Source organism: Malus sylvestris, chromosome 6 (assembly GCF_916048215.2).
Source record: "Malus sylvestris chromosome 6, drMalSylv7.2, whole genome shotgun sequence".
Lineage (NCBI taxonomy): Eukaryota > Viridiplantae > Streptophyta > Magnoliopsida > Rosales > Rosaceae > Malus > Malus sylvestris.
The window spans coordinates 32,873,451-32,897,772 of record NC_062265.1 but is presented as its reverse complement, the minus strand read 5'-3'; the positions used below and the strand labels follow the sequence as shown (position 1 = coordinate 32,897,772).

At 39.6% G+C, this 24,322-nt stretch overlaps 3 protein-coding genes and 1 long non-coding RNA gene across 5 annotated transcripts; 2 read left to right on the top strand and 2 right to left on the bottom strand.

Annotated features, from left to right (window-relative positions):
• The first annotated feature begins 1,488 nt into the window (after positions 1-1,488).
• Positions 1,489-5,458, top strand: LOC126625857 (uncharacterized). Its single transcript, XM_050294967.1, has 9 exons — positions 1,489-1,752; positions 1,880-2,053; positions 2,591-2,996; positions 3,085-3,368; positions 3,467-3,535; positions 3,632-3,688; positions 3,796-3,848; positions 3,939-4,014; positions 4,203-5,458. Exons 1-9 carry the CDS (start codon positions 1,709-1,711, stop codon positions 5,137-5,139), a joined length of 2,100 nt encoding a protein of 699 aa, XP_050150924.1. The 5' UTR covers positions 1,489-1,708; the 3' UTR covers positions 5,140-5,458.
• Positions 5,459-5,948: 490 nt separating this feature from the next.
• Positions 5,949-11,093, bottom strand: LOC126625858 (uncharacterized). The gene is made up of 7 exons (XM_050294968.1): positions 10,682-11,093; positions 7,236-7,609; positions 7,023-7,132; positions 6,846-6,899; positions 6,717-6,745; positions 6,417-6,642; positions 5,949-6,330 (listed from the first exon to the last, which is right to left on the bottom strand). The coding sequence occupies exons 2-7, from the start codon at positions 7,267-7,269 to the stop codon at positions 6,244-6,246; spliced, it is 540 nt and encodes a 179-aa protein (XP_050150925.1). The 5' UTR covers positions 7,270-7,609; positions 10,682-11,093; the 3' UTR covers positions 5,949-6,243.
• Positions 11,094-11,259: 166 nt separating this feature from the next.
• On the bottom strand, positions 11,260-17,480 carry LOC126625856 (uncharacterized). Of its 2 annotated transcripts, XR_007624488.1 has the most exons (23): positions 17,333-17,480; positions 17,105-17,212; positions 16,894-16,970; positions 16,733-16,810; positions 16,487-16,618; positions 16,303-16,353; positions 16,082-16,222; positions 15,848-15,970; positions 15,617-15,694; positions 15,370-15,462; positions 15,176-15,298; positions 14,943-15,026; positions 14,470-14,568; positions 14,161-14,349; positions 13,394-13,469; positions 13,153-13,256; positions 12,810-13,069; positions 12,636-12,722; positions 12,327-12,560; positions 12,147-12,225; positions 11,978-12,041; positions 11,470-11,803; positions 11,260-11,390 (listed from the first exon to the last, which is right to left on the bottom strand). XR_007624488.1 is itself a non-coding variant. In XM_050294966.1 (22 exons), exons 2-22 carry the CDS (start codon positions 17,187-17,189, stop codon positions 11,685-11,687), a joined length of 2,376 nt encoding a protein of 791 aa, XP_050150923.1. In that variant the 5' UTR covers positions 17,190-17,212; positions 17,333-17,480; the 3' UTR covers positions 11,260-11,684. The 2 variants fall into 2 exon arrangements, 1 of the variants encoding a protein (XP_050150923.1); XM_050294966.1 differs by having other exon boundaries at positions 11,260-11,803.
• Positions 17,481-19,484: 2,004 nt separating this feature from the next.
• Positions 19,485-20,154, top strand: LOC126625225 (uncharacterized). The gene is made up of 3 exons (XR_007624358.1): positions 19,485-19,612; positions 19,738-19,900; positions 20,000-20,154. It is a non-coding gene; the product is annotated as an uncharacterized LOC126625225 (long non-coding RNA).
• The last annotated feature ends 4,168 nt before the right edge of the window (positions 20,155-24,322 follow it).

Below are 24,322 nucleotides of genomic sequence, written 5' to 3'. Positions count from 1 at the left end.
TTTATGTAATAACGCCCTTAGTTTTTGGCCTGCATCAGGATGCAATACCAAAAAAACGACTTCCTTCTTAGGAAGTGCAGAAACAGCTTTTTGGAGTTCGAGCACGGTCCCAATAAGAAAAGACAAAATGAAAATGTAGCCAGCATTCTTCTTTGTTTAACATAAGTTTTATATCAAGAAATTGAGAATACAATATACAAGTGTATGGTTCCACTCCCGATAGTATCAAGGTTTTTTGTGACAAAACTCAACATCCAGCAATAAGTGATTAAGTTGGGACAATGTTGGTGTGGTTAGGAGTGTGTTAGTGGTTTGTTGCTCTTATTATCTGATATGATATTAAAGCGGATTTGATTATGTCTCTTGTGGGTCCATCTCGTGCCCGAATTACTAAGGTTTAATGTAATACAATGCTTCAGCTCTTAAAGTCCGATGTGAACCACATCAAGTTGATTAGTGGTAAGGGCGCGGATTGCGACTCTACAATAAACAAAAAAATGTGGGAGTTCCAAGTTCGATGCTTCGAGCTGATAAGTCTATTTGACTGTGGCCATAGGTATGGTGAAATTCCCCATAGTCTCTTTGGGCCCGAAAGGGATAAATAACCCTCGCTTGCCACTTCCCACAAAAAAAAAAACCATGTGGAATTGGTTGCACGTGTGGCCACTACTCCGTGGTGGTCCCACGTGAGGGGGAATGTTGAACATATGTCCCATATTGAGAAAATAAAAAAAAACAATATATAAATGTATGGTTCCATTGCTAACAACTTTTTGTGACAAAATTAACACCTAATAATAGATGGTTAAGTTGAAACAAAATCGATTTGGTTAGAGTCGGCCAATGATCTAAATATTAGACACTCTTCTACTAATGGTCGGCAAGATGTATTCCTTTTTATTTTATTTTTAAAGAGGACCACTGGTGGCAAGGTTATCCACCATTTTCGGGATCTGAGAAGATTCACAGAGGCATTTCAGCTTTCTCCTGACCACAAGTCTGGCTTTCACATCAGTAACAAGTTTCGAACCCAAAACCTCTAGTTTTTTATTTTAAAAAAAATTTCGTAATCTGTCATTTAGCACTGAGTCACCAACTCGTGGTTTGTCGGCAAGATGTAATCATTTCTCCTAACTTCCGAGCAACGCCACCCGCCGCGTTCGTGTTTCCGTGGCTGCGTGACACCGTAAAGCTCAAGTGGTCCCACACTGCTCTAAACTCGCAAGCCACACGGCATAAACCGGATAACCCCTTTGACCGTCGTAAAATCCTGTCCGTTAATTTCATGTTGGCCTCACCTGATTATTTTATCCGGAATCACGTGTACAACGAGCCCCTATTTGGTACCATTACGTGTTCTCGCGAAACACAACACAAAATCCAGAAAAAAGGAGAAAGCGACACGCGTTTGACTCCACCAATCAGGGCCCGCCGCGTGTATTGCCCCCTCCGCCTTGTACGGCAAAGGATCTCCCGCTACCTTCCCTCTCTTCGCCGTCTTCGACTCCCTCAAGTATCGGGGTCCCCAAAATTTTCTCTCGATTTTTCTTCCCAATTGACGGTCGGATATTTTGCGTTTAGGGATTCCAACTGAGCAGCTTTCCTTCTGAGATTTTGAGAAGCGTTGCTCTTTGGTTTGGACTCTGTAGTTTCCGAATTCGAATTTTCCAGAAATTTAATTCAAATTTTTTTTAATTTGATTTTACTGATGATTCAACGGTTCGTTGACAACGTCATCGCCGTCACCAAAGAGTGAGAGTCTTCCTTCTCTTTTTACCAATCGATTCGAGTTCGAATTGTTTTTGGAAAAAGATTTCGAATTTGGTTTTTTGGAATCGTTTTTGAAATTGGGTTTTGGTTTTATTTTGGTGGGTTGCAGGTCTGTGAAGACGTTCACGTACGAATCGCTGAACAATGTCGTGCGGCTGATCAATGGAATTTCGGCTCTGTTGCTGACGTTTCTGCCGGGGAAGGCGAACATTCTCGAAGGCATTCATGGATGGGAGCTCAGGCCAACGTTTCGGGGACCCAGATTTCCTCGCTGGATGGAGAAGTAAGTTTTGGGTTTTGATCATGGAAAGATATGGAAGCTCGTTGAATTCAAAATTTTTAGAATTTTCTATCGTTCGGTAAATTTGTTTTGTGATTGTGGGAATTGGGATTGTTCGTGATGAATGAGTGTAATTTTTTGGTGGGCAGTAGTTATTTTGAATGTATAATTGACTGAATTCAGAAATTTTAAATTTTTTATGTTACTTGGCAATTTATTTTTTATTTGTGGAATTGGGATTGTTCATCATACATGAATGGATAGGGTGTAATTCTTTCGTGGGCAGTAGCTATTTTGTACGAAAATTTTGACTTAATTCAGAATTTTGGAATTTTTCCATCACTTGGCAGTTTGTTCTGTGATTGTTGGAATTGGGATTATTCAAATCAATGTGTGTATATTCTGGTGGGAAGTAGTTATTTTGTATGTAAAGTTAGTTCCTTTTATGTAATATCTATCTACCTTCTTGTAAGAACTGTAACGTTTGATGCATCAATATTAGTTGCTGATTGACATGTCCATTTTCCTTGATGTTTGTAGTGGGGTGTCCTCTTTCAATCATTTTGTACACGAGCTTTCTGTGGATTCCGATTCTGATGGTTCGAACCTTGATTATGCATACGGAGATGAAGATAGTGATGACGACATATCTCCTGCATCACCATCCTCTCAATGTTCAAGAGCCTCGCGGGCTTCTAGTTTCAGCAAGCACGATAGGCGCTGGTCGTGGTGGATGTGGATCAGATACATATTTTTCTGGATTCTGTTTCCCGCGAGGTTTTTGCTCGGGATTCCAGTTCGCATTTTGCAGTTGTCTTATTCTAGATCATCAAAAGCCTCTGCTGCACCAGGAAGCAATGAGGCTTCACAAACGATAAGTAAAGTACAGATTCTCAAGGATCACATTGTTCACCGAACCACTGATAGGAGGCGTGGAGTCATTGAGGTCTGTTCACAGGCTAATTATGCCATTTAAAATAACATGCATCATTTGTTTTCTCTTCCATTTTCTCATCTTTAACTTGTTCTAACAGGATCTTCACCTAGCAATCGAGATATTCATAGAAGCTATTTTTGATGTTGTTCACAAGGCGGCACATTTTGTTCTTTCACCTTCGGTGGCTTTTAAAACACTATCAGGATGGTGTTCACTGAGCAGCGGTGGTGTTCAATATAGTCATGGTAATGATTCAGAAGTTACTGTTCCCACAGCTTCACTTGGAGAGAATGATCCAGCTCTTAAAGAAAGGAATACTTCTTTTCAGCATTCGCTAAATACCGATGCTCGTACTTGTCAGGATGTCATAACAGAGCTTGGGTAAGGCTTTGGTACTGCTTACTTGATTGAAGAACCTTTCACTTTTTGTTTGAATATTTCGTGATCTGCAAATTGCTCATTCTTTTTTTCTCTATTAGGTACCCATATGAAGCTATTCATGTGATCACCAATGATGGCTATGTTCTTCTCTTGGAAAGACTCCCGAGGTATATAATCGATGTATTGGCTTTTTTTTTTTCCTTCCCTGGTTAATAACTTTGTTTAAAAATTGCGGTGTCTAATATTGTATTGTGATGCTGCAGACGTGATTCCCGGAAAGCTGTTTATCTTCAACATGGAGTATTTGATTCATCTATGGGGTAAGTTATTTCTTCTATCCTTTTTCAAGTGCTCTAGAACTGGTTATCAGAGTGATGCATTGTCCTTCCTGCTACAATATCTCTAATGGGTTATTTCCTTTTTCCAGATGGGTGTCTAATGGGGTGGTTGGTTCACCAGCATTTGCAGCTTACGATCAAGGTTAGCATGTTTCCTTTGAAAGCATATACAGCTTGCAGTACAGACAGCTTTATTGGCTTAGAAATATGCTAATGGCACTTTTTTTTGCAGGATATGATGTTTTTCTTGGGAACTTTCGTGGCTTGGTTTCTAGGGAACATGTTAACAAAAATATTTCCTCACGACAGTAAGTTGCTTATGTGACCCGCATGCTATATTGTATATGAAATATTCATCCTTGATTCCTTCTCGAACTCAAATTATCAAGGGGGCGGAATGAGGTTGCAATATATTCGGATTTTCTAAGCACAAAGTAGCAGTTTCCATAGAGTACCTTAGTATGAACAAAGTTACTGAACATAGAAACCAATGCAGGTATTGGCAGTACTCCATTAATGAGCACGGGACTCAGGATATTCCTGCAATGATAGAGAAGATTCACCAAGTTAAAACTGCTGAATTGAAACTTAGTCAACCTGATCTTGATGAAGAAACAAATGATGGTCAACCTTACAAACTCTGTGCAATTTGCCATAGCTTGGGAGGAGCAGCAGTACTTATGTACGTTATAACACAGAGAATAGAAGAGAAACCACACAGACTCTCCAGATTGGTTTTACTATCACCTGCTGGCTTCCATGGTGATTCCACCTTTATGTTTACGATTATGGAGCATGTTTTTCTTTTATTGGCTCCTCTTCTGGCTCCTATTGTGCCTGGTTTTTACATACCAACCAGGTTCTTTCGCATGCTTCTGAACAAGTTGGCTCGAGACTTCCATAACTATCCCGCTGTTGGGGGACTGGTTCAGACCTTAATGAGTTATTTTGTTGGTGGGGATAGCTCAAATTGGGTCGGCGTGTTAGGGTTACCACATTATAACATGAATGACATGCCGGGGGTATCATTCCGAGTGGCTCTCCATCTTGCACAAATGAAGCGTGCAGGGAAGTTTAGAATGTTTGATTATGGGAGTGCTTCTGCTAATTTGGAGGTGTACGGATGTCCAGAGCCATTCGACTTGGGGGAGTACTATGGGCTTATTGATGTTCCTGTTGATCTGGTTGCTGGAAGAAAGGACAAGGTTATACGGCCATCGATGGTCAGAAAACATTATAAGTTGATGAAGGAATCTGGTGTTGATGTATCCTACAATGAGTTTGAGTATGCCCATCTGGACTTCACATTTTCGCACCGAGAAGAACTCTTGGCATATGTCATGTCACGCTTGCTGCTTGTTGAGCCAACTCCAAAGCAGCAATCCAGTCAGAAGGCCGTAAAGTTGAAGAAGAGAACCCCAGCAACTAGTTGATCGAGTTCGAGAAAACCCATGCATTTCCGTCTTTTTTCCTTCAGGATTTGGCATGTGCTACATACTCAGGTGCAGATTATTGTTGTAGATGATTGAATATGTCAGGTAAGTCTTTACTCCTGGGCAATCAGTTGTGAAGATTTACTGCTGCGTTTTCTTCCCCCTCTATTTTTTCGCCGGAAGTTAACTGTCCAAAGGCTTGTATATATATACCTTGGATTGAGCTTTGTACAAAAACCGATGTGTATATGTTGTAATGGATCTGGGAATCATGTCTCTATCATGTAACGTTAAATAACAGCGTAGTATGTTTCATCAACTGAACTTTCTTTTCTTTTGATATTTGTACCATGAGAAGTTGTGTACATTGTTTTGGTATAATTTCGTGTGGTGTACTACTGAGTACTATTTCTGACTAGATTGTACAAATCATTGTCGGGAACCCGTTTTTGTTCGGTTTTGTGTTCCCGAAAGCTAGTAGGGATTCGGTAGTATCCTCCCAATCGTTGTTTCTGTTGGAGCATACTGTTGTAGGTGATGCAACAGAGGATGCTGTTGCAGACCATGTGTTTGGGCATGTTGATGTTGTTGATGTTGTTGATGAAGCAGATGATGCCGTTCCAAACCGCCAGATGTTTCGCCAATAAGTTGAGGAAGGTAGGGTTCCTAAGTGGTTAAAGGTAGCTTAGTTGAAACGTTGATTGAATTAATCCTAGTATCCTCGAATGAAATACATTTAGCGAATTTGTAAAAAAGAACCCTTGGAACATACTACAGCCCCAGGTGGCAAAGAGCCGACATCCAGGTGCCAAACCTTCCCGTCGATGTGAGCTCTTGGAGAAGATTAGCATGTTATCCCTAGAGTAACTTTTATCCGTTGAGCGACGGCCCTTCCACTCGGTACCGTCGGATCACTAAGGCCGACTTTCATCCCTGCTCGACGGGTGGGTCTTGCAGTCAAGTTCCCTTCCAATTACGTAAATCAATAGTTCAAACAGCACTCAAAGGTAGGGCATTTCCCATTTTTATCGGAACTTTTGCACCAGAAACAATGGTATCTCCAATTATAGCCCCTTGGGGATGTAAAATATATCTTTTTCTCACTCACCGAAGGGAAAACAGTCTCGATGAAGGTGTGGTTTTCGGCAGGGAGAAGATCATCCATTGAGATGGGAAGCCGATTCTAGAACACTGAAAATCCAAATTAATAGACTTGAGATGAGCACAAAAGAGTAGAGAAAACGCTGAAATTTTGTTTTCATTAGGAGACGGCTTACCAGCTCATTATTTCTCAGATTATCAAATATTGGGTGATGATTCATAACTTCAAATCTGAGGATGTGTGTGACCTTGGCATGATCTGGTACACCGGAAGATAAGTACGTATTAAGATGAGGCATACGTACACACTCACACGTTGATATGAACAAGGAAAGAGTGGTCAGTTTGTTGAAAGCGGACTGCGCAGAACATTGCCCATCTGCAGTGTCTCTGGCCAATCCGCTGTAAGCCTCAAAGAGTGATTCAAGTTGCCAGATAAACGGAACAGAGAGAGAGAGAGAGGATGTTAGACTTACCGTTGCGGTGTTGAGGCCTTCCTATAGGCCTGTTAGAGCAAGGAAAAAGGTCTCGTAACAAATGTTTAGCGAAATAATCTTTTATGGCTGTGTGCAGATGAACAAGTTCAGATGATTACTAAATCATACCTTGGCTCGGTTGACCGGAATTAGTTGATCTTGATTCATAGCGGATATTGTTTCCTGAAAGCAGGCAAAGGTAAATTAACATACAAGTCCGATCACATATACTTAATCAGGAAACTCAAAAAATGATAAATTTTGTTGAAGTGGAGCAAAATTAGACCGATTATCCTAAAGCTGTACTTTTAGCGCCCATGCGGGAATATAAGTTTCGTCTTGGGGTGTTTGGTTAGAACTAGCTGCAAGCTCCAGCCCACCATTTGACCTGTGAGGCACTGTTGCAACTGCGGTTCCTGCAACAAAGGCACCAATTAAGTTTGTCCCACGCTGTCCCGAGAAATTTCTTTGGCTCACTCTAGGGCGCAGAGGACCAAGGCCTATTGGTCTTCTGAGTACCTGAAAAGGGCTGCGGAACGCTTACGTATTCCATGTTTGGATGCGACTTGCAGCATTTATAGCAGCCATCAGCGTTTTGTATTCCTGAGCTGATATTTGTGATAGCTAGCTCTCATGGAGTCTCCCGGTAGGCATTGTTTGGTGTCCTTGACTTTCTCCTCCTCGCGATTTTCCTTGAGGATTAGGTTCCAAAACTCAAAACAAGATTTAGTCCGTGCTGATGGGAACGGAAGAACCTGACAGATCTTTTCAAGGTAGTCTGAGAGAGCGGTGTTCCATTAGGGCCCCATAGCTGCTGTTCCATGAACCACCATGACTAGATACCTTGCTGCTTGTGCTGCCATTGATTCTTCTCTCTGATCACCTGAAGAAACCTGCACAGAAAAATGAAAGACAAGCCTGACTACTCTATCTCTCTTCTGATCAGATCTAAGCGTACTGACTCAGTGACTCCCGACTCATTACTGAGAGATAAGTAGAGGTTTTGGTTTGTGTTTTTAAAGCTCACTCTCTCACTATATACTCGTCGTCTGTGCAGTGCACTATTCACTAGGTGGGGCCTGGTGGATGGCTCTTTGCCACCTCACTCTTGTTATTAGGCATGTTTCAAGGTAAATGTAACGGCTATATATGACCAAGCGGACGAGATATAGGTATCGAAAACACAAGTCACGTGATGTATCATTTCACGTGTTATAATAAGGGTGGACAATATAGTTGATATATAAAGTTCCACTTATATAAAGGTTATATTAATTAAACCAGATACACATGTGATGGTTTGAATAAAAAGTAACTTCATGTGATCGTCCTCTAGGTACACCGAAAATGTCTTCATAAGAACATGCATAGGTGGACTAATTTATATCAGATACTTGGATTTGGACAGAAATTTAATTTTGGGGATTCTGTAGGTATGGTAGTGTAAGAACCGGGAGAAGCTAAAGAGGTCTCTTCTGGAATCAACTGCAGAGTTGGAGGAAGCCTAGAAGTATTCGAAGCTATTTACTGCAAAAGAAGTGCTCGAGGAAGTTGAGAATGGCAGAAGAACTGCGCCGATCGAGTGGCATGTGGCCATGCAAAAATCTGACAAAACTTGCTCAGATCCGCCAAATACTCATACATGCGTACATTATTACTAAGTGTAACGTACGTAAGTAGGGAGTATTCGGCGGATTGTGTGTTAATCAGCAAGTTCTGTCAGATTAGTGCATGACCAAACTACACTTGCCGCAGTTCGTCTGCTATATTCTCAACTTCATCCCGCAAAACACTCCCTTTGCAGTAAACAGCTTCGAATATATACTTCCACTCTTCCAATTCTGCATTTATCATCAATTTTATACTCACATAATTAACAATTTAGTTCAACTACAAGAAGCCCGACTTGTACATTAATTAGTTTTTAATTATATAAATAAAAATGACAAAAAAAAAAAAAGGAAATTAGCAAGGTTTCTAGCTTTTCAAATTATCTCATTATTTGAAAGAAATCATGGGTTTTCTGTTCTCATAAGTTATTACTTCATGTTGACAATTGCTTTCTCAGAAAAGTAGAGAGTAAATTATATACCAAATATGTAATTAATTAAATTAGTGAAAGAAATAGAAAAAAATACAATAAGACGTACAAACACATTATATCAAATAATGGCACGAAATTACATTATAGAAATCAAATTATCTTATTTTCTTTTTTATCAAGGAGGACGAAGAATTCAAATTTGACATTTCTTTCAACATTAGAAAAAGAAGTGCCTTTTTTTTCTTCTTTTGATCAATCAGAGATAGATAATTCGAACCTAAGACCTAATTCGAACCTAAGACCTCTTTTGACATAGGAAAGAGAAATTCGAAATTCTACCATACTAGGAATTAAACTCTGATTATACACTTCTTTGTAGGTGTGTTGTGAGCAAGAAACTAGGAGATGTTTAGAAACATACATCCTCACCCCTAGTTTATATACTGAAATATATATGAGAATTACAAAATGAATCAAAAGATTTGAAGCATTTTGGGTAATGAAATATAGAAATATTGAAAACCAAATATGAGGAGATACAGCCTTTATGTTGATTTCCATATGCGAGAGACGAATAATGAACTTACGATTTATAGCATTGTCAAAGAAGCTTTTTATACTCATATTAACATGTGGCTTACATGCCTAAGTGGTGTCAGTGTCCACTGAAATTATAACTCATGGCCTGCGTGACATGCTGATGTCGTGTTATGAATACAAGAAACGAATAATGAACGCACGATTTACAATCCTAACACAGAAATGTTTTAATAATAACTACAACACCACGTGACATGCATGCCGAAGCGGTGTCAGTATCCACTCAAACTATGAGTCATGCCTTGCATGACATACCGGTGTGATGTTATGAATACAAGAGACAAGTAATGAAACTTCTGATTTGTGGCACTGTCAAGGGAACATTTTGTTTGTAGCTGTAATAGCACATGACATAAATACCGAAATGGCACCGCTAACTCAAATGAGAGCCCATAAAATTTGCAGAAAGCCCAAAGAAGCAAAATCCACAACAGAAGAAAACCTTCTTCCAAGCCCGCAACCATCGCAAGCCTATTGGATCTATTAACCGGTTCACTGACCCGTCCGACTCAACGCATTTACAAGTCGATGGATCCACGCCCACCGTCTGGGCGCCGCTTGAAACTTTCCCGAGAAAATCAAGGAAAGAAAGCGAGAGAAAGAGAGGGAAAATGGCAGGGAATACTTGGGCCTACGTCCGGATCATCTCCGGCACCATTCTCGGTGGCCTTCTCGGCTTCTACGTCATGGACCGCGCCGAGAAAAGCTACAAGGTCAGTCGAACATTCATATTCTTTAATTAGCTCTCTTGTCTCTGTTTGGTTTCCGGAAAAATTCATCAGAAAAGAAAATTACAACTTTCTCAGCTGCCAAACACTGGAATAATAGCGTGAACTCGAATTTCTGATTTATTTGTCGGTTTTTGGGTGATTGCAGGAGAAAGTGCGGGAGAGGCTGAGAAAGTATGAAATTGAAATGAAGAAGAGAGAGAAATTGGACGAGGTTGAAGAGTCTCTGTAGATTTTTTTTAAAGGAGTGCGATATTCATCGAAGATTGAAATACGTACCTGAGGATAAGGTGATTAGCTTCGCTGTTTTTGTTCTTTTTAATTTTTGCTCCTGTTTTTTGTTGAGAAATTGAAAATTTTGAACCACATTTTTAAGAGTTAGTGTTACGTTTGTATGAGAAATTTTTTGTTTTGTGTCCGTATTCTGACGATATACAATGCGTAATTAACTTGAAATATCGACCTTAGAGTGAGAGTGATAACACTACAATACGTACTTTAATGCATCAAAATGCCATTATAATAGTATTTCAAATCAATCTTCTCATATTAGAATATTAAAAGGATAGTGCTATACACACATCTTATTTTACCTCTCACATACCTTTGTTAACTTTTTATCTATTGATATTCTTCAATTCATTCAATCGGACGACCGGAAATTGAGAATGGTGTGTGAGAGGTAAAAATAGGTGTATAGATAGCACCATCTTATTAAAATGCAAGAGAATGCGTAATTGGCTTTGAAATAAGAGAACTTTAACGAAAAGTTCCCGTACAGTTTACTTTAACTAGAAACCATATTTTTACATTAAAAAATCAATCTTGGTACTATTTACTTTACCCTTTATTTTGTCATTATCGTTAAAACTCAAAGTTTTCAAATCCTTTTCATTAGTTTTCTTTTGAAATAAATACATTTTCAGTAAAATAAGAACTCATTTCAAAATGTTCTTAAAATAACTGAAAACACTTTTATGAATATTTTTAAAACTACTCCCTAATAAAAATTCAAGTGAATTATAAAGAAAAACTTTTAAGTGCTTTTTGCAAAAAAAAAAACACAAATATGATGTTTCTTCCAGAAGGCACTTAAAAGTAAAACTAAAATTCAACTTCACCAAAAACGCTTTCAATCATTTTAAAAGCGATTTCTTGCATAGCCCCGACATTAAACATAAAATGGCAAGCTGGTATATCTTAGAAAATTAGAATGGAGAATCAATACTTACACAACGCAAACAAATCTCTGTTCTCCAAAGAAGAGAAAGTAGCAGCGATTCTACAACTACGTCCTCGACACTCGACTTCGGGTGTCCGAGCAGGCAAAACTGAAAACCGCGACTTCGGGTATCCGAGCAGAGCAGGCAAAACTGGAAACCGCAACTTTGGGTGTCCGAGCAGGCAAAACTGGAAACTGGAATCAACAATCTGAACCAGAGCTTCATTCCCATATACAAGACGCGTGACTTTCTTCAGAGCTTGAAAGCCGTCTCTGAAGAAAGAGTTTCACGCGTCCAAGACGCCATCTTATCAAGCATCAAGAATCGGGGAGCACTCTTAAGGATGAGTGTCGCGCGCCCGCACACAAGGGTATCAAGCATCGAGAATTGGGAAGCGGTGTTCCGGCCACTTGGGATACGCACGCTTGTACAAACTCATGCATACGGTGTCACTCTGCTGGAGGACCCCATTGAAGATGCATTTCAATGCCCCTGAAACAAAAATCATATGGAAAAAAAAAAGGCACTTAATAGCTACCTAAATGCAACAACAAAGCACGATCTGTTTCGAACTATTTGGGTACGTCGGAGATTTCAGTGACTTGAAAAATCGATATAGCGGGAAGGGGTGAAAGAAAAAGAGAATAAATTGCTCTGTAATCTTACCGTGTGTACCAAGAGGCTCCTTGATGCGACCACGACGACCACATTTGGTCCATACTTCAACAGGCTGCCACCACCAAGGACATTAAAAACATACCGTAATGATTCTAGTGAATTTTCTCGACACAATACAAAACAAATTTAAAAATTAAAAGATTATCTGCTATCTCACCTTGAACCATTTAACGTCCTCTGGGTTATGGAACATGTATCTTACAGAAGCTTTCAGTTTTGATACTCGTTGAGGGTAACTGCATCAAATATGTTTGTGGTTTAATAAATCAAAACTTTCGAAGGAAAACATTTGTACTACAAAAGGTCGCCACCCCCAACAGTAAAGAATGAATCGTACCCGGTTAAAGTAATCTTCTTTAGTATAATTCTGTCAGGGTCAATGCATTTCAGTGCACCAACAGCAGCTACTGTAGGTGGAGCGGCTACCCCTTCAGAACTCTTCAAAGCTATCAAAGGAAGTGGAGGAAAAGAGATTGGGGCATAAATAGAAGCCATGGAAAAACGTCCTGGATGTAGAAACCTCTCCATTTTATGCTTGTTCGAGTTCATGTTGTCAGTTGAATATATTGGCCTGCAAAGTGATGAGCAAAAGCGTCAATCACTAAAATTCAATAAGTATAAGAGTTGATGGCATCAGAGATACTACCTGGCAATGAATTGGCGAAAGCCAACATGAAATATTAATTCGTCCTTGGATTTGATAGGAGCACTGTACGTGTCGTGCTTCTTTATGCTGCAAAACATAGATCACCAACAATCATGAGAAAACCTCCCCTTCAGAAGACCACAGAAATGCAAATTTTTCTCAACTAGAAGATACCTGAAATGAAGTACAGACATCTTGGACTCATGCTGCAAAAGACCACATGCTACAACAGGAATTGTCTTCGCATGCATACATAATTTAGAAGCAACGCTAGCTGGCACTTCTGTGATATACAGCCTTGCATATGAGCCCGCTGTGGCGCAGTCATCGCTGTTTTCTTGGTCCATTCCTAAAGCTTTAGCAAGAACATTTTTCTGTGTTCTGTTAAAATTATCGAATGCAAAGATTCTGGCGTACTCTGCAGGCAAAGACTCCTGAAGTTCATCAAAGACATACGTCAGTTTGACAATTGATACAAATAGAGTGAACGACTATTGCACAATTACATGAATATTACTTTGGGATCCCATGAAGAGGTCCTGAAGGACTTCAGTCCCCTATACTTTGCAAAACGTTTTCTTGCTGGAATATCTAATGGTGTATCGACTTCATCCGGAAATTCTGAAACATAACAAATAACCATTATAAGCCAACTAGGTAATGCAGCACTAATACATTGACTGAAAGGTGCTACATATATAGTTTTTATAATATAAATCATATAGCGACAGAAAGAACATTGCTAAAAAGACTAGTACCCTCATCATCAGCATGTGCTTGCTTTATTTTTCGAATCTCCATCTCCAACTGTTCCTTGGTCAAGTTTTCACCTTCCTGTAAAACAAAGACTAAAAAGTTAATTCTTACAATGTACAGAACTTGAACAAACAAAATAAAATTCTTAATGACAGCACATAAATATTACCATTCTGACCAGTACAAGTACAGCGACAATTGAATTCTCACAGAGAAATACACACTGGGTCCTTTTCCTTTTTGAAAAATTCCCATAAACCTTAAATGCTCGCAGATGAATTCTTTACTAATTAATGAAAGTGCTGCAAATAGATACTCATGAGCGAAACCTCCTATGCAGCATTCTAATTCAAACCATTAAGGTGAGTGGTTTATGCACCTTTTTTAAAACCTATTGTCTGAAGTACTATGTCAGTGGTTCAGCTTACCCTAGAGAAACACTAGGATTCTGACCATTGAGAATTAATATCTGACCAAAAGCAACTGACCACAATTTACCTTTGTGATCCATGATTAGAGGATGTGGTTGGTATTTTGGTATTCTTAAATCTTAATGTTCCTTACATTTGAAAGTGAATAACAACATGATAGTATTTGAAAATGAATAACAACATGATAGTATTCCATGTTAATTGGCGAGTATTCCATGTTAATTGGTGAGTCTTCATGTTAGATCAGAAACCCACTCAATGAGAACAGATAGACCGACTAATTCTTGTAATACAATAAAGATCACTTGATGCACAAATAATATATGTGTTAAGCTCACCATCATCACTGAATCAACATCAGTTTCTCCATCAGAGTCCCTTATTGAAGCTTGATCGTCGCTCTCATCTGAATAATTATTGTCATCTTGACCAGGATAACCACCGTCCCTCTCATCCAATATCATACCATCAGCTTCATCATCAGTACTTGACTCCTCTTCATCTGTATCATCCACAATCCAAGCAGCCTGCAAGAACCAAAATCATGCCTCTGTCCGTCACCTCTCAACATCAACAAACAAATATGTGACCAACATATAAGAAAGAAACATTCAGAATTAAAGGAATTGACAAGAAAAGATGCAGACCTGGTATTCTGAAGTGCCTCGAGGAAGAGCCCTCTTTTTCTTCTTTTTTTGCTTCTGACTGTGTTCAGCCTCAGCCATTTCTGCTTCTGTTGGCCATGTCTGACAAAAAAAGAATTTAGGTTTGAGTGAAGTTGTAACTTGTCCCACAACCAGTCCAATAATTCACCAAACTTCATAATAAAGTAAGAAAATCTGAAAGTATATCACATTAGCCGAGCGAAATAGGAGCATTGGAAAAAGCTGACTGGCATGTCAAAACCATACCTCTGAAGTAATTAATGCTCTGGTGCAAAATTTTACTAGCATGACATTCTACTTTTATAGTTCATGCAATTCCACTCAAATCCCCCTACTTTTGTTTTATTCATTCTTGGATTAGCAATATGCAAGGCATATTCTTAATATCAACCCATATTTATGTTAATGGAAATGAGTAAGACAAATAATTAATAGAAGAAAGGTAATCTTGTTACCTGTTCACCTGCAAGGGGATCAGGAACATTCTCAACTAGTAAAGCCTCCTGCTTCAAAGGATCGGGAACCAAAGAACGAAGGACCTTGAAGAAGAAAAAGAGCACATAATATTTCAAAATTTCAAATGTAAAATACTTCACAAAATAAATTAATCGCATCAAATCTCATCATTAAAAAGGAATTAACTTATTCTATAGACATTGTACTTATATTCAAATAAAACAGCTAATACCTCTGCATCACCCACTTCATCCGAGTCCATGGCATCTTGCTCTTTTCTTGCATTCAAAGGAAATGGATCCTTGAGAATTTCCATTTTGGACAGCTGGAAATCCCCCGCACCAGAAACATGAACCTGATATAAAGGAAAATAAGACAACTTCCAAATCATGTGACCAAGGACATGTCTTTGGATGAACTAATTACCAGTTGGTTCACTGAAAGACTGCGAGCACGTATATATCCAGTAAGGAGAAGGGTGCATTTTCCCAAATTGGAATCATCTGCTACCATATCAACCTATAAAAATACAAAATGTGAATAGTTGTTCTTCTACAAGGCACGCATGCCTCGCCAAACTAGAAAAACTTCTCCCCTATAATTTCCTAATGGTTTCCACCTATACCTAACAAAGAATGACAGCGAAGTACTTAGATAGGTTCAAAATGAGCACCTTCTGGGCCATCAGGTAAGCCCGTTGACTTCGCCAGTGAGGAATTGAAAGCCTTTGTTCCTTAAAGAGCCACATGAACTGCAATTATAGTAAGATGACAAAGGAAATCTATGAGAGGCACGATATCATGTACATACAAAACAAAATAACTTCATTAAAATTATAACCCACTCTGAATTTTGTCATAGAAAGCATAAGCCTAAGATAAAGAATCTAGAGTCAAACAGTTACCTTGTGCAACTCATCCTTTGTATCAGCTGGATAATATTTACAATCCTCAGGAAATTCAGAAGCGAGACTAGACGTACATATTTTCTTTGAATCATGTCTTCTTTTCAAGTCAGCAGGTAGATCCTACAAGCACGAAGCAAAAAGGAGAATAAATCCTATGTCAAATTGTGCACACCTAATTTTCCTATTTTGCGAGTATTTCCAGGAATATATAAAGCAGATAGACAAACATACACGAATTAGCACCACAGTGCTTGGTAAACCAAGGGACCTAAAAACAGAAAGACATTGACTTCCAAACGAGTCAATGTAGTCAGACGTGCTTCCTTCACATGAAGAGCTCGCAGATGCCACAAAAGCGACGAGATCAGCAACCTACAACTCAAAGAGTTTTTATGTCAGAAGCAACACAAGCAAAAACTTAGGAAGAAAACACAAGTGACAGACTTTTTTACCTTGGCCATTTCCATACATGTTGGAAGATCGCCATGAGGTGCTTTCAGTACCTAAAAAGATAACATGAATTAGATACTTAAAATTATTCACATCAGTCATGGATGTTAATTACTCGACCAACACAAAACATTTATATGATAGTCATTCGACTAAAAACTTAAAATACAGGCAGAGGCAGGGTACCGTCGTTCTCAGCTTGTACTCAGGAGAAGCAACTGTTGGAAATGCGGGTTCATAACCTTGTGGAGATAACAAGGATAAAAGATCCTCAGCAAGTGAATTTAGGTTCGCATCAGCAGAAAGCCCGAACAAAACCTGCCATTAGCGGAACTTCAAACGATTATACAGCTGATAAAAGCATCCTAATTGCGCATTAGTCCACTCGAAACACTTTTCTCTATCAATGGCAACTGCAAACAAAACACTCACAATGACACGGGGAGGACTTGCTGATCCACTCGAAGCCCTCTTCTCTTTCAAAAGAGCCGCTCGCTTCTGCTCTCGAAGCTACAAAGCATCGAAATTGCGAATTAGACATACAAAACAAAAACCAAAACAACAGAAAAACTGGAAATTTCGAAATCAATTACCATCTTGCTCCGCTGAAGGCGAGCCGCCCGAGCTCCCTTGGCAACATTGCGCTCGGTTTTACCGATCCTACTCTTCTCTGAAGCACCAAAAAACACTCAACTTATACACAGAGATTGAATTTCATAGCCGTTACGTCTCAAATTTTCGACGAAAAGGAGGCTGAATAAAAAAAGAAGTGCGAGAAAGTAGAGAGAGAGAGAGAGAGAGAACCTGAAGTTTTGTGGAGATTGCGAGATGACTTTGAAGCGAAGCGCGTCTTGTGCTGCTTGTTTACTTGAGCTCGCGAGCCTCCCATCGCAACGCTTGCAGGGAGAAACGCTGCAGGCGGCGGCGAGTGCAGTAACGATTAGGAATATACCGAGTAAGCAGCAAGGCTGAGTTGGAAACATATATATATATAGAAAGAGAGAGATGAAGCGATGGGTCGAAAAAGCTTACCGTACTCGCCGCCGCAGTCGATAACTCAGTGCGGTGCCGCCAAAACAGAGAGAATGGTTGAGAAGAAGAAGAAAGGAGGGACTGCGTGTGAAATTTCGGACTTTCAAGTTTTTTCGACGTAGGTTTGGGGAAGCTCAAAACGCTGCGTTTTACTTGATGTACTTTTTTTTTTTGGGAAACAAGATATAGCAATATCAAGGCAAAGATGCTCAAGATTACAAGAAGGCCTACACAAAGGCAAACAGCCAACAACACACACTAGAAAAAGTAGTGCAAGGAGGTTACAAGAAATCCGGACGCCGCACCAAGTGCTAAAGCGTCCCTCCTCACACTACCACAAAAACCTAATGAGGACATGGAAGACCATCGTTACACAACACATGAATAAGGGAAGATGGGGGTCTGTCGACCCAAATAAGATCACATACTTCCTTACAACGCCGTGAAGCCAAAAGATCCGCTGCCGAATTGGCCGATCTTGGAACCCAAGACCAGTGGCACTCTTGAAAGGCCCCCCCCCAAAACTACTGCATTTTGCAATAAAAGGAAAAGCTTCCCAGCTGCCATTCCTTGTTGAATTCTTTAAGCAGGAAATAGAATGCCCACACACACACACATTTTCAATGCCCATACAGATTGAAATTGACTTTGAGGATGCAGGAGATCATATTTTCCAAAAGGGTGCTGTAAATTTTCAATGTATAATTAATGCATCAGTATTGGAGTTGCTCTATAAATATAGCACTCCGTATGCTTTCAAAATACAGACAGAAAGAAAGAAAGATCAATAACATCATCTATTCCTCCGCCTTTTATTTGTTATCCTCTTGTGCTATAGTTTCAGTGTGACATTTTACACCTGCTTCGCTACATTTACTAAAAGGATTATCTCTCTAACTTTTACATATTTATAACAATTTCAAAAAAAAAAATTAATTTTTGTTTTTTCAACATATTTCCTTGTCAATGACACATGTAAAAAATTGACCTTTTAGTTTACCAAAAAAAAAAAAATCGACCTTTTTATGTGTAAAACACTACACAAACATAATTTTATAAGAGTTGTTGATGCACAAAATCAGTGAGGACTTTGGTACAACAGAAAGTGTCAGGTTTTGTGACCTTCGCTTGGTTGCTTCGGTCACTAGTGAGGATAAGTATGTAAATGAATAGAGACAGAGAAGCAAAAACAAATTATACGTGGTTCACCCAGATTGGCTACGTCCACGGAGTAGGGGAGTTCTCATTAATTGTGAAGGGTTTACACAAATACATAAGTTCAAGCTTTCCTTTTGTGAGTTCTAGTGAATAGTTTAGTACAAAATGACATTAGGAAATATTGTGAGAGAATGATCTCTATTTATAGAAGAGAGTTTCTAGTTTCATTCTGACATTGACATGTGTCGTGTTGTGATTGGCTTCTGATGTCGACACATGTCGCGCTATGATTGGCTTCTGATGTCGACACGTGTCGCGTTGTGATTGGCCTCCTGGTTGGAGGGAAACTCTTCTGGGTCCTTGACGGTATAACGTTGACTGGTGCTCAGTAGTTTCGGGATTGGTCGAGTATGGTACAAACAAGAGTAATGTTATTCACATACCTTATCTTTTACCTCTGCACAACTTTTTTTTTTTTTTTTTGTGTGAAGAAGGACGATATATATTTCATAAAGGCAGAAGGCTAAAGAGTACAAGGTAGGAAAACATCCTCTAATACAAGATCACTAATGATAAGAGGAGGTTCAACGAACCAAGTACAATCCCCTCCAGTGTGGAAGGCATAACGAGCTAGTCGATGGGCTAACGAATTTGCTTGACGGCGGATGTGGGCAACCAAAGCTTCGACGACCAGAGACAGCAAGAACTTGATATCTTCAATGATAGGTCCCATGGGAGACCGATTCACCAAGGATTCCAACACAACTTTATTAATTTTTGTCCATCAATCTTTTTCAGTTCATTTAATCTACACAGTCGAAAATTAAAAAGAATGTGTTATAAGTAAAAATAGATATATAGATAGCATATTTTTTTTAATCCAAGCGAATATTAGGAGTTAACCAGAAACTTCGTGTGCATGGCCATACTAAAGCGGTGCGTGTGGCTTGATAAACTTTAAACGTATTGTAGATATAAAAAGGCGGGAGAAACCTGGAAGCAGAGAGTCGTTGAACTGAGAACACGCACACAGAGTCGCAGAGTCGCCGGAAAAGATACAAAAATTGAGGATTCCGGGCGATCCTTTGCCAAATCTCAACATACAAGGACATGCTAGACCAGGTACACTTTTACCTCCTCATCCTCCATTTCCGATCTCATCCAACGCTTCACTTCCCCCAATTCCCCCTTTTTAGTACCAATCGTCATCGATCGAAAAAAGAAACTTCTTGCAATTGTGAAATTAGGTGAACGAAGAAATCGAGGCGAATATTCAGATTACGCGGGAGATCGAGTCAGAGATCGTCAAATGCTCCGATGTCGAACGCGCTCTGGCCGCCAAAGAATCCGACCTCACCAAGACGCTCTACTTCTCGCACTTTGAACTCACCGGACTGCTGACCGTCGCCAGTAAGTTCTCCGATTACCTCATCTGCTTTCCGTTATCGCATCGTGCTTAGATTTTCAGAAGGACATTGACAATGGTAACGCTAACGAACTACACGACAGTTCCTCGAAAATGAAATTCGTTTATTAGAAGAGAAGAACAATGGTTTGAAGAACTCAAGGCTGGCATTTGTTGAATGAATTCGCTCGGCCAATCGTCGGAATGTGTACGAGACGCCATAAGGGCCCAATATCTCTCGAAGATCTTAACAGTTGCAACTCTGGTACAAATACCTTACTCTCGTTTGCAGATTTTAACGTGTTCTTTTTCGGTTTATGAGTGTTTAATCTCCTTAGTGTGAAATGTGAGCAATTCTCGTGTCAATAGTTTGTAGGGTTTAGGGTTTAGGAAGTTCTAATCCAATCGTATTACTCTTTTTGTTTAATTTAGTGAGACGTCCAATCCAATCGTATGCACCGAAGTCCTTAATATCATCCTGCCACTAACATTATCATGCACTTTGCCTTAGGTCAATATGTCAAAAGATAAAGAAAATAAGGATGGAAGTGTAACGGGCATTTTAGACAGAAGCACTCATGTTCGTTGATAAACGAGATGTGTGAAAATCTCATACTATGCGTTTTTAACCTGTCACATCCTGATCCGGGCCCCACCACATCCTGGGATGCATTTTGAACTCCTCACGGACATCCTGGGATGCGTTTTGAACTCCTCACGGTTTTGTTTCTGGGAACTCATGGGAGCAAAACTTCCCAGGGGTCATCCATCCTGGGAATGCTCTGGTCCCATTCTCGCTGAACTTCGGAGTTCCTACGGAACCCGAAACCAGTGAGCTCCCAAAAAACCTCGTGCTAGGTAGAGATGAGAATATACATGTAAGGCTTATGGATCCATTTCCCTGGGTGATGTGGGATGCTACAATCCACCCCTTAGGGGCCCGACGTCCTCATTGGCATACTTCCGGCCAGGGATTGGCCCTGATACCTAAATTGTCACATCCCGGCCCAGGCCCCACCACATCCGGGCTTGACTCCACCGTAGCACAGTATTGTTCGCTTTGGGTCCCGACCACGCCCTCACGATTTTGTTTCTGGGAACTCGAATGTGCCCTCACAGTTTTGTTTCTAGGAACTCACGCGAGCAAGACTTCCCAGTTGGTCACCCATCTTGGGAATGCTTTGCTCCCGTTCTTGCTTAACTTCGGAGTTCCTACGGAACTCGAAGCCAGTGAGCTCCCAAAAGGCCTAGGTAGAGATGAGAATAACATATAAGGCTTACAGGATCTACTCCCTTGGACGATGTGGGATGTTACAGAACCAAACTTGGGTGATGTATTTAACAATAATCAAATACACACTTGAAACTGCAAGTATATCGTGAAAATCGCGTGATTCTCTTATATAAATAACTGGTTACGTGAGGCCATGCCAAGTTTTACCATTTATAACCCATGTCAGGATTCAGTTCTTGTATGAAGCATATTCAGCTTCTGAAAAATTCTCACTTCAATTCAGCTTGTTGTAATACAGCAGTAGACTTTCAATTACGCCACTCGTTATAGTATAATAGCTGTTGCCCCTTGAATGGACCGTGATAAAATAGCAGTTCTTTCTAAGTAGCTAATTTAATTTCTGGATAGTAAGGTATTCACTGTAACTATTATAGCCGGATCATAGTACCGTTCTAGTAATGCTTCGCTAACTCTGTTGTTTGATACAAACTGTTGGTATGCAGCTTTACAAGTTGATACACAGCGAGGAAGTCGGGAGAACGAGAAGTTAGTGAAGGATATTGCCTTCAAGTTTCGACTATAGCGATCGATATGTCAGTGGTAACACTGGTAAGCGTTTTACATGATCTAAATGAGTGACATAATTGATTTGACTGTCATCTTAGATTTCGGAATGGTGATGTGTTCATTTCTGAGTAAAAAAAAAAAAAAAGTCATAGCTAGTGAAGTCCCTCTACAATCATTTGTATTTTCTTACAAGATTAACAATTTTCACCTCCCCCTGTATAAAAGTAAGTACTTGAATATTGAAGTAGTAACGCTTGTCGCGCGTTTGTTTTCCTTAGATCGGAAGCCGGCGTGCTACTTCGTCTTAGTAAGTATGAAGAATAAGATAAGATGCATCGATGCGTCGTGATCTTCCGTACATGTAACAGTATATACAAATGAACAGATAGCCATATGGAATATTTGTTGTGATACCCACATCATCTTCAATCCGTTTTAGCGGCTTACAGTGACTTGGAATTCATAGTTTGTAACCCCACGCATCAATTTACAGTTTCGAACCAGGTGCAAGATCATGGACTGGACAGGAAGTTGAAGGTGTACCCTCTGTGTGTAGCCATACAAAATGTGCCCTCCGAATCCAATTAAACTGGTAGGCCTAACTTGAACTGCTGAAATCTCCTTTCTTCATGAATAGTTTCTGGCATCAGGCTTTTGCGGTCATGCATGCAGCATTTGTTATTTGAATGTAGTTGGCTAGGATTCTTGTCAAACTAAGATTTTCTCTTCTTCCATGTCACTAATTCACCACGTGGTAATCGTTCATTAGACGAGCAGCACATCTTTTAAACACGTAGAAAGCGTTTAGTGAACGATAACACCACTGTAACTAAAACTTGGTTGGACAAGGGAATCTCTCGCTAAAAAGTTTTAGAATTAAATTTCATCTCCTTTAGAGAATCACATTTTCCTCTTCTCTCATCCAATTCACATACTTAAGAAACATTTTCCTCGCCTCTGTAATACGTCATAATACTGATATCCCAAACAAATCACACAAAACACACAAAACATATTACGTGTTTGAACTTTTTTATGTGATAGTGAGTTATTTGTTCGAAATACCGCTACAGTGATGTGCCCAGTATACGTATCCCAAACCATATAAAACTCCACTATACAGTACTATGGCGGTATTCAAATCCAACCATGAACATTTTCCATTGTTCACTCACTTTCAACTTTAGATAGGGGTCCAGCTTTCATTTATGTATCTAGTTTTTCTCATATCTGGTTGGTAAGCTAGACAAAGCATAGGGAACTATAAATTGGAAATTGCTCCGAAGCTCTCATATCAAAAACAGAAGTAGAGTCGTAGAGAGGTGAATGTGGTTCAAATCAAAACCTCCAAATAAAAGCTTTGAGTTTGTCTTCCATGTCACGGACAGTGACCATGTCCCTCTGGTGAATATCACGTGCGCCCTGGCCCCCGACCGTACCATACAGCTATGTCGTTTTTGTATTCTGATTATATTGTTACTTATTATTGTTGTTGTAAGTCTTCTCTTCTGTATTGTCAATTGTCGTGGCCACACAACTTATAAAGCTCCACCGGTCCTCTGATGATTGGAAAGCAGAAAAGAAAAGAGAAGCTGGGTCCTTTGTCAATTTGCCATGTAGGGTTTGGTTCACAAATTCATCCATGTTTTAGTTTAGTATGTCAATAAGTGCTTAAGTTGACAATTAAGAACTTATAATTGAGGTTAGTTATGGTACTTAACACTAAGTTAGGTCCCCTTAGAACCAAGAAGCTTCTAGTGCGCATGCAAATGTCACTCGTCAAAATAATAGCCTTAAAATTTTATGCACTAGTCAAATTATTATATCTGTTATGTGAAATGATTCTTTACATATAAAAAGTGAAGTATCTTTCGTTTGAGATGCTATATTTTCTAATCTCTATTATATCATCGCCTAAGTATCTTTCTCCCTATCTCTCATCACTAGAGAGGATGTCTCACTTATTGCACTCAAGATTTTGCCTTCTTTTCGAAGAGAGATTTGCATAGACGAGTTTATGTCGCATGACATTCCGATTCAATAATGTGTTACATTATGTAAGTTTCTCTCCACATAACAATATATTGTTAGACTAAAACGCTACAATAACAACAAAACTCATTTCATATAAATCGCGTTCCAGCATTTTGCCATATCTATTTCTTGCCATCGACACTCTACATATGTATGTATAGATGATCGTAGTTCCTAGTTGCCCTAGTGCATCCTTCTATTTCTAGGTTGGACACTTGGCATGCCCAGAGACTAGGGCCCCAAAAACCAAGGTGCTTGACCATTGACTGCTGACCGGTGAGGTAATAGAGCGATTAATTATCTATTCACTAATCCCTCGATGATCCTTTATGTTTGGTCTCTTTCTGGGGCCCCCTTTTGAGCCTGGCTGGAACCCACACTATCTTCTTCTCCCTATAAGAAACCACCCTCCTCCCTCCTCCTTAATTCTCATGCAACTCCAACCGTATATTCAAAAATAGTTCACACAGAGGAGTGAAAATATTGAAAGAAGCGGAGAACTAGTTCAAATAGTTGTATGGAAAATAGAGAGATGGAGATGAAGAGTGGTAATCCTGTTGAAGCCTCGAAAAGAAGGTTTTCGGGTAAAGGA